We start from the raw sequence: 10,240 nt of genomic DNA, 5'->3' as shown, positions 1-10,240 counted from the left end.
ATTTCTAATTTATGGATTACGTGCATGACCCATGTTGTATAAATGCCTAGCAGTAGCATTAAATCCACGTTATCCAGGTAACAGCATGGCATCATTGGAAGGCTACCATTTACTATTTCTTTAGGAAGTTTAAATTCTCTAAGCCACAGTCAACATTTGAAAAATTCGACCTAACAAGGATTAAATGAAAATGCCCAACCAGACCCACCATTTACAATAGGAGGTGCCTGGTGTGCTTCCAATTCATTCCTTTCCCAGGAATCCAAAGCATATGCTCTCAAAAAGCTTCCTTCCTTATAGTAATCTTTGTCTTCCATATCATTTTAGCGTTACCCCCAAATCAATTCATCACCGATCCCATCTCGGTTTGTACATCACTGCATCTCAGTGATTGTAGATGCAGCCCTAACTGTAGGGTAAATGTTTAGTTTGGGAGCTGGTAAAGCCGTGGGATTTACGTTCTGAGCAGTAAGTGGCACTGTCCAAACATTCATGAAAAGGACCGGGGATGCTGTAGCCACAAGCTGAATTATTACGTCAGAAGCAACCCAAGCGTTACTTGGGTTCACCTTCCCTGAAAAGCAGGTAAAACATAGAAGCAGAGAAAGGTACTGTGACTTTACCCCATCTCATTTGGATCAAGCAGAGGGAACCCCAACGGTGTCTATACTCGGGTTCAACGTTCTCCACTGGGCCTCCTCAAATTCCAGCGCACGGCCACTGGACGGGAAGGCGCCACCTGCGTGGGCGCCCACGGGGACCGGGGGACCGGGCCCTGCAACCTGGGGGGCTGCACAGGCTCGAGGAGCACGTTTCGGAAGATGAGAACACTCCACCCGACAGGCGCTCACCGCCCCGACGCGGCGTTTAGCGCGCGTAGTAGCTCACTCCCGGCACCGCTGGCCCACCTCGTCGGCTCCTGTCCAGCGCCCCGGAGCTGAAGGCGCCTGCGCGAGACGTGACCGCGCCCCCTCCGCCAGAGGCAGGAGGCCGGCGAGGGGGCGGGGCCGCGCGAGTGCGCACGCGCCGACGGACACATAGGCGGAAGTGGCGAGCGGGCGCCGGGGATACGAGCACCTGGCGAGGCCTCTGCGGCTGCGGTGGAACGTGCAGGAGTGGGCGAGGAGGAGAAGCAGGAGGTGATGGCGACGGACCTGGGGAGGGGGAGACGCTCCGTCTGTCTGAGGCGCCCCCTGGGCTGGGGTCCCCCTTTCAGGTGACACACTGGCTCGGGAGTGGACGTGCCCCCCCGGGCCTTTCGCCGTGTTTGTGACGCAGCCCCCCCCGCCCCACCCCCCGGAAAACCTTGGCACCGCCCATCTTCATCCTAAGGAGAGAGCGGGAAAGGATGAGGTCGGGAGGCAGGGCGCGGGTGACTTCCTTTCACAAAGAACGGAAACCTGCTGGCACGGTTTCCAGGGAGGAGCATCTGCTTGTCCTCGCCCTTGCGCCCTACGGCTGGCGAGAGCTCGCTCAGGCCGGTACTTGCAGGCTTGCAGGCCTGATGGGAGGGTCTGGTAGGCTATCCCCAGGGCCTCTGGACAACTGTCAGTCGCCTGGGTCCCCCACAACAGCGTTTTCAGTGAAGAACTACGTCCGGGATCTGCGTTCAGCTGGGTACTGTATGGTACTCTGCTGTCCATTTGCAGTGCAAGGTGATTGTTCTCATCGGGTTAAGTAATTGTCATGAACTTCCACTGGTAGTTCTTCAAATTCCTCCAGTCTTTGCAGCTTAACTCTCTTGCCCACCGTTTTATTTTCTTAAAGAAATGTTGGAAGAAGGTGGATGGATTTGGCGTTCTAACATTTTTTTTTTTTAATGTTGGGCATATGCATTTCTTCTACAGTAGGATATCAGACGTCAAGAACTGTTTTGGGGACGAATGTTTTCTTATTGGGTTGGTTTGGGACTTGGAAGAGGGAGATGCAGCCTTTGAAAATAATTTAGATAGGTGTTATCTGTAATACTTAATTTCTTAATATACCTGTGAAGTCCTAATTTTAGTTTTCTCCCTTAGGAAAAAAAAACTGATCTTCAAAAATTAGCACACAGTTTCTTGAACTTTGTGCAATGAAGTGTGTTCAAAGAAATGGGAAGGAATCTTGTTTTTCTGTGTTTTATAATTATACGCCACAGGTCATGATTAATATTCAGAGTCCGGTTAAGCTAGCTATATTGGCAACATTCTTTTAATTGTAATGTGGAGTGTGGCAAAATACAGAACCGAGTTTTTTTTTTCAAGGTGCTCACATCGTAGTGACATATTTTCCTTATGTTCTACCTTTTTGTAGTGGGAGACTTTTCTTCAAAAGGTTGGGAAAGAATAGGTTAAGAAATTAAATTTTACTTCAGTTGGTATTTTAAATCAACATTGTCACCAGTCATTTATTTTTAAATTTCAATATGTGCTAGAAATGCTACTTTTTTATTGCATTTTAGCAATTATCTGTAACTTCAAGTAATTAAACGTCTGTGTTGACTTTAGGAAGAGACCTTAGGCAGTGATTCACACCTGTGGGGTTTTTTTTAAGTTTCAAGGGTTACATGAACTTGTAAATTAAAGCAAAATGTTAATCGTTTAATTTGAAAGCTAATTTTAATTCTGTGCTTGATTTCTTTTTATTTTTTCCTACATCACAAGGACATTAGACCAGTTTCTTTAGATGATGGTTGGTATCAGTCATTAATGCCTGAAATAGAAGGGATATGGCAGACATTCAGGATCACAGTTATTGGCTATCAGAGCTCAGAGTCTTTCTTCACCAGTCACATGATCTGACGAGTGATGTTCTGATTAATAAAACTTCATTCTAAATGCAGGGGAGGGAGAGGAAGCTTAAAAACCTACATGGGGCCAGATTTATTAGAATGTACACCCATTTGTACACCTATTTATTAGTACACCCACGCCTACACGTATGGAAAATAGTTGCTAACCTTTTTATTTCTTTTACATTCAAACAACATTTAGGTAAGGTCTTTTAAGGCATGCTTTATAAAGAAAGTCATATCCCAAGGGGATCCTACAGGGTGACTTAAAAAGTCTTAACAGAGATGACACTGATTAAACGTAGCATGGGCAACAAGAACAATGTGTAAAAGAAGAAATGGGCAAAGGAAAGGAAGTACAGTAAAACTTCTTGAAATTACACGTTTTCTATTTAGAAATATGGCAGGTATCATGTACAACAAATGTTCTTTGATGCCTGTGTATTATTGTTAGTTACAAGTTGTAGGCAGAGCCTTGACCCCAAGTTTAAATTACGGAAGGAGACCTACTTAATCTCTGTAAATCAGCAGACTAGAAGCGATCATGAAGAGGTGACTCTAATTCTTGCCATTTTAAATCACCATATGGCAGTTTTGGGTTTTTTTTTAAAGATTTCCAGACAGTTCACTGTCAAAATTATTCTTATCCTCTTCTCTCAACTAGAGTGTAAATTTTAATTCCCACTGGGATTGTAACAGACATTCTTTTCTAGGAAGATAAGTTTTTCTTAATAAGTTCTGTTTGTCATAATTCTGCACTTTCCTCAACTTTTACATGAATTTACTTTTCAGTTTCTATTAATCCAAAGATAAATTGATAGTCATCTATGGAGTCTTCATGATTGTTTTTCACAGACTAACAAAAAATGATGTGTTTTTCAGCTTTTTACAAACCCAAGAGCTTTATTTCTTTTTTCTAAACAGCTTTATTGAGGTATAATTGATACATACCAAAAAATGCACATGTTTAATAGATACAATTTGACGAGTCTGGGCATATACATACACCTGTGATGCCATCTCCATAAACAAGGTAATAAACATCTGTCACCACCAGGAGTGTCCTTGTGTCCCCTTTGTGTGTGTAGTTAAGAATGCTTTACATGAGATCTACCCTCTTAACAAATGTTTAAGTGCACAGCACAGACACTGTGTCATAGGGCATCTACAGCAGATGGTCTCTAGAACTTATTCACCTGGTATAACTGAAACTTTATACCCATGGAACAACTACCAAAGACTTTTTTAAATTGCAGAGATTTTTCTCCAAAGGAAAAAAATGTTTTCTTTTAGCCTAAGAGATGCTGTTGCTAAAGCATAGTATCCTTTCTATAATCTTGGTCAAATCTAGCTTTTTGCACAACTTACAGATGTTTGACTTTATTTTAAAATGTTATTAGCAAATAAATTTTACAATTGTCTTGGTAGCTGTAGGAGTTTGGGCTGTTCTTTACTCTTTTCTGCAATTAAAGATTGACTTTAATGTTGAAGACATTATGTGTAAACTATTGTGGGCTTTAAAAATTATATCCTCACTGCAAATGGAAACATAATAAAGGCACGTTTACTTTGATGAAATAAATACAAGGTTAGCTTTTAGTTTGTTGCTGTGGAAATAAGAATGGTGTATATTTAATTTAGTCGTGTTTGGAGACTAAGCATATTGTTTTGGTGGATGGGAAGCTTGAATAGGAGAATTAATATATTACTATCCAGAGAGAATAATTCTTACCTGTGTAATTTTCCAAATGTGACTTGAGATATTATTTGGAGCATAGCACTTTACTTGATGGTCTAAATGTTTTGCTTTAATTGTTTATTTCCTTCTGTAGGGCTTGGCTCAGCAGGCAAAAGAAAGACTGAACAAAGGGGAGGAAACCAACAAAGATAACTTTGGAAGCACTGAATGCTGCAAAATAAGAAAAATGGATCTCAAGTTCAACAGCTCCAGGAAATATATTTCTATCACTGTCCCATCCAAAACCCAAGCAATGTCACCACACATCAAGTCGATAGATGATATTGTAGTGCTTGGCATAAATCTCAGCAGATTTAACAAACTTACTCAATTTTTCATATGTGTTGCTGGAGTTTTGGTATTTTACCTAATTTACGGATATATACAGGTAAAAAATTAGTCATTTGTTTATAATGTGTTAATTATTTATAACAAATGAGCTCAACATGGGCACTACTAATAGTTTTGTCCAAGATACTTTCTTTTATAAGATAGCAAGTTTATTCACAAATTTGAGCTTCTTAGTATAGTAGTAGGAAAGAGCTACTTACTTACGATTAAATTGACTGAAAACAGGGATCCAAATTTTAGGTGAAATATTTTACATGGGGGAAGGGAAGCAAGAGACAATCTTAAAAAATTAAAATTATGAAAAAATATGAAGTGTTATGTTTTGCAAAATGTAGGTAATTGCGACCATGTGGGGTTTTTTAATATATAAATTTATTTTTGTTTATTTATTTATTTTTGGCCACGTTGGGTCTTCGTTGCTCTGCATGGGCTTCCTCTAGTTGCAGCGAGCAGGGGCTACTCTTCGTTGCGGTGCGCAGTCTTCTCATTGCGGTGGCTTCTCTTGTGGCAGAGCATGAGCTCCAGGCGCACAGGCTTCAGTAGTTGCACACAGGCTCAGTAGCTGTGGCTCGTGGGCTCTAGAGCGCAGGCTCAGTTGTTGTGGCACATGGGCTTAGTTGCTCCGCAGCATGTGTGATCTTCCCAGACCAGGGCTCAAACCCGTGTCCCCTGCATTGGCAGGCGGATTCTCAACCACTGCACCACCAGGGAAGCCCCACCATGTGCTTTTTAAAAGAAAATGGTTGAAGTATTGATTGGTATTTTGGAACATAATTCTTACATGAAATTGAATGATAGCACAAAAGCCACATTCTAGTTCACTCTTGATTCCTGGAGCTCATTAAGAGGTCATTTTGCAAAAGTGTATCAGGATGTTTTCTATTTTTCCAAGGGTGTCTCTTCAATCCTGTAATACTTGAATCATCCTTTTCTTGAAGCATCTGTTGTGTTCTCATTCTTGTTGGTTTCCTCTTCTAATTCAACTTTGCCAGAACCTTATTTTTCTGTGATTTTGCCTATGCAAAACATTTCTAACATTGCCAGTTTGTCTTGTATTTGCATTGTTTTATGGGATAGTTGTAAACACTTGACCAGGAAATTCCTGACTTTCAAAGACAAGAGCTGGATGGATGAGGACCCAGGCTAGTGTAAACAGAATGTGTGCATGGGGACCGTTAATTACCAGTTGTCAACTCATCAGTGGGTATTTTCAGCTGTTACCAACTTTGCTTTTTTATGCAACTCCCTAACATGAGAAATTCTTTATAGTTGAAGAAAAGGAAAGTGATGTGTTTTCTGAAAACATAGATAACATCTCTGATATTATTTATAATCAGAGTGATCTTAAAAATTGTTGTATGCTTTTCCTTTGTTTTATAGAGATGAAATATAAAACTAAGTATAAAGGAGAAGACAGAATTGTGACTATTCCTTAGCTTCTGAAAATGCTGTAGGGTGTATTAGTGTAAAACAACATGAATTTTAAAATCTTAATATTTATAATTGACTTTTGTACTAGAAGATGATATAAGAATTCAGATACTACAATGAAGAACAATACAAAATAGTAACTTTTATCAAATGTTAGGATCTCTTATTGAGAAATTTTTTCTTTTGTCCTTCGAAATACCATTGTTACCAAATAGCTTGGGAGCAAAGTTAGCCATTTTAATGGAATATGAATTAGAAATTTACAAATTTCATTAAATTTTTTCTATTTGATAAATGATCAGAGATTTTAATTTACAACTAATATGTGCAAAGTTTCTTATAAGATAAACCGATTATAATTGTAACATCACTTTGGTGAGAACTGGCATTGCTACTAATTGGATATTAAAATAGGTTAAAGAAAATGGGGTTTTGTAGTAAATTTAGCAATATAGAAAGTGAAATATTTACCTGAGTGCCAGGATATTAATAAAGCTATTTTTATGTTTTATAGTTTATAAACCAGAAATGTCCTAAATAACTTACAGACTTACTTGAACGTGAAATCTAAATTTGGGGAATTACACAGCATCCTAAATGTACAAACTCAGTTCAGGATCTTTTTAGAGGCTGTGTTTAGTTTTTCTTCGAACATAAGTTTATCCATCAATTTCATCTTTTTAAAATTTATTTCAAATACAGCTGAAATATATATATTTGGTGGATAGTTTGATGCATTCAGTTAAGCCAGATAGCTTTATTAGAATACTTCTTAATGAGATTAAGAATGGCTTTTTAGGGCTTCCCTGGTGGCGCAGTGGTTGAGAGTCCGCCTGCCCATGCAGGGGACGCGGGTTCGTGCCCCGGTCCGGGAAGATCCCACATGCCGCGGAGCGGCTGGGCCCGTGAGCCATGGCTGCTGAGCCTGCGCGTCTGGAGCCTGTGCTCCGCAACGGGAGAGGCCACAACACTGAGAGGCCCTCGTACCACAAAAAAAAAAAAAAAAAAAGAATGGCTTTTTAACAATTAACAAAAACTGTTTTCATGATATAACATTTTTAAGAAGAGTAACCATTTCTCTATAAGGAGAAGTTTTATATAGTCTATGGCACAAGAATTCTAAAAAATAGCATTAATTATCGATTTGAACTGATTATCTTAATATTGGAAAACAGGCCTGAGATAATAGACTTCTAATGAAATATGCTTTTTATAAGAGTACATGAGTCCTTGAATCAGCTGCCTTCCTCATTGTTTTGGGCGACTCTTAATTTTGGTCTTTTAAAAAAAGAAAAAAGCATAGGAGGGGGTTGCTTCCTAGTTCTTCCTCCCCTGCTTTCTGTTCTGCTGATTGTCATACCTGGATATCTACTGTCACTTCTTTGGAAAGGCCTCCTAACTTCTCTAATTTTACCTCTCAGAAGCCTTACAGTTTGGATGTTTTTTTGTGCATTTTGTTGTTGGGGGTGAAGCTTGGTTTCTGTTAAAATGCTGTGCTTATAGGAATGTGCTGTGAGGTAATTGGTCTGCCGCTGGGACTTAAACAGTGTTCATGTCTCTCTTGACAGGAATTAATATTTTCAGTGGAGGGCTTTAAGCCCTATGGCTGGTACCTTACTTTAGTGCAGTTTGCATTTTACTCCATATTTGGCCTAATAGAGCTTCAGCTTATTCAGGACAAAAGGAGAAGGTATGTGGTTTATTTGTTTTTATTTTTTGGCAGTTAAGTACACGAGTAGTAGTTCATTTTTATTGTTTTTTTTTTTTGCGCACATGGAATATGTTATACACGAAATATACATTTCCCATTAATAAAACATTTAATACCCAAGAATTTTTATCAGTATTATCAACTTATTAAAAATATTAAATATGGTATTTCCATTATAAATTGAAAAAAGTGTAATGTTATCAGATTTAAAAATGTTTAGGGCATTTGTTGGCGGTCCAGTGGTTAGGACTCCGGACTTCCACTGTCAGGGGCCGGGTTCGATCTCTGGTGGGGGAACTAAGATCCCACATGCCACGCAGCGCAGCCAAAAAAAAAAAAATGTTGTTTAGACTCAATAATAAGGTAGATCTTCTTAAAATAGGAGAAAGTATTCAGTTGTACATGTATGTTTTTATAATGGAAATAGGTGTGATTACTGAAAAATTTATGATGGTACTACATAAGAATGGTGATATGAAATATCAATACCTATTTTTATAGTGGTTTTTGAAATGCATAGTTAATGTTTTGTTTTGTGGGATATATTCCACTTAACATCCTCACGTTTGTAATGGCCAGCAGTAGGAATTGCATTCTTGACCATTAGAGAAATTTTATTATGTTCCTTTTTGTCAAAACTAAAAGAGTTTATATAGACAGTAGCTTTTAAATTAACGACCACCTAGGTTTGAGAAATATCTTGAAATATTGTTAATGGCATATTGAGCAATATGCAATTAAAACCTAGACTCATATCAGAAGGTGGTTGGGAATTTGAATATAACATTTTCTTGGTAAATTTAAGTGTGGTTATCCTGTCATATCAGACCCTAATATGTGAATATTTCATGTATATATTGAACAGTTTAAATGTAATAAGGAGCTATAATGTTGACATTCTTCATTGATATAAATGTTTAATCCTTCAATGAAAATAAAAATTTTTTATAGCTACTTTTTTTCTTAAATGTTTCTGATGTTTGTATGAAAATAACTATAAAATTTTAAATATTTAAATAAGTAACACCAGTATTTCTTCATGTGTCTAATTTTACCTCTCAACCTCTCTATTGCCAATAAATTATTATAGCAGCAATGTTAAAAACGTTTGAATCTGAGGAGATCTTCTTTATTATTTTCATGTTCTGAAACTCTACAAGACTTAGCTTAGCCATACGTGGTAGAATAGAAAGTAATTAAATGTGTCTGTCAGGACTAATATATATGGAAGCCTGGCTTCCATATATATTCATTATGTATTGCAAACTGCTGGACCTCTGATTGCTTCTAAAATAAAAGAACCCAATGCTGTATTTATTAAATGAAAAAAACACAAAGATGATGCATCTCCTAACTGTTAAATTTTAAAAAGATACAACTCCCTCTCAGCTACCAAAAGATGGGGAGTGAGCCTCCAGTCATGTTTTTCCCAACCTTTAAACCACATAACCATAACATATTTAAAGTCATTTGTGTTTGATTGAAACATGAGTGAAGGAATTAGGTAGAAGAATTTATAGACCTATAATAAATGTAATTAGAAGTTGAAAACTTTTCATTCCAAGGCACATTAAAAACTTTTTTAGAAAAAGTATAAGTGTATTACAATGAAAATATGCCCAATCCCCTATTTCTGAATTTATTTGAGTGTATATATATCTGAATTTATTTAAGTGACACTGCTCTTTAGACCTTTAATAAGTCAAATTCTTTGCTTAGGTTCTTCTCTCTTCCTATATTTATATGAATATCCATGTACTTGAAGAGTACAGAATTTGGGGTCAGAAAACATGGATTTGAGTCATGTTACTGCCCCCTATTCTGTCAATACCTCAGGGAAGTTTCTTAAATTCTCTCTGTTTCATTTTGAGGATGAAATATGGTGATGTGTGATATAGCCCATCATAGACTAGGATACCCTAAATATACTCCAAAGTATATTACTCCAAAGTATATATTTCACCAAAGATCATCTTGTAACTTCAGTGTTAATCACTGTATGTGAGTTTTTAATAAAGGAGATCTGTACCAAATTGAAAAGCTAAGGGGCTTATCAAAGTTATGACTTTCCCATCATATCTAAAGTAGTAAGCAATTGGGGTATTCAAATAGAAACAGTGAGAGTCCTAGAGGCAAGGTGATGAAATCTAACCTCATTTCACCAGTAAGAAAGCAGACCTGGAGGAGAGCTGGGATTTCCATGAGCTCGTGCCCCAGGCTGCACTCAGAGTTGGAACCT

General features: G+C 38.0%; 1 protein-coding gene across 4 annotated transcripts in view; it reads left to right on the top strand.

The window, feature by feature from the left end:
* The first annotated feature begins 1,032 nt into the window (after window positions 1-1,032).
* Window positions 1,033-10,240, top strand: part of SLC35B3 (solute carrier family 35 member B3) — a 23,502-nt gene continuing 14,294 nt past the window's right edge. Inside the window, exons 1-4 of one of the 4 annotated variants that reach the window (XM_029244098.1) lie at window positions 1,129-1,216; window positions 1,575-1,655; window positions 4,603-4,896; window positions 7,859-7,980. In XM_029244098.1, the coding sequence (XP_029099931.1) occupies window positions 4,696-4,896; window positions 7,859-7,980 (323 nt within the window). In that variant the 5' untranslated portion in view covers window positions 1,129-1,216; window positions 1,575-1,655; window positions 4,603-4,695. Of the gene's footprint in view, window positions 1,217-1,574; window positions 1,656-3,694; window positions 3,804-4,602; window positions 4,897-7,858; window positions 7,981-10,240 lie in introns of all 4 variants that reach the window. The other 3 variants (XM_029244097.1, XM_029244099.1, XM_029244096.1) reach the window with 3 other exon arrangements.

Source organism: Monodon monoceros, unplaced genomic scaffold, assembly GCF_005190385.1.
Source record: "Monodon monoceros isolate NGI ecotype Baffin Bay Population unplaced genomic scaffold, NGI_Narwhal_1 Super_Scaffold_3, whole genome shotgun sequence".
Lineage (NCBI taxonomy): Eukaryota > Metazoa > Chordata > Mammalia > Artiodactyla > Monodontidae > Monodon > Monodon monoceros.
Note: the sequence above shows the minus strand (reverse complement) of the source record. Positions and strands in the feature narration are given on the sequence as shown.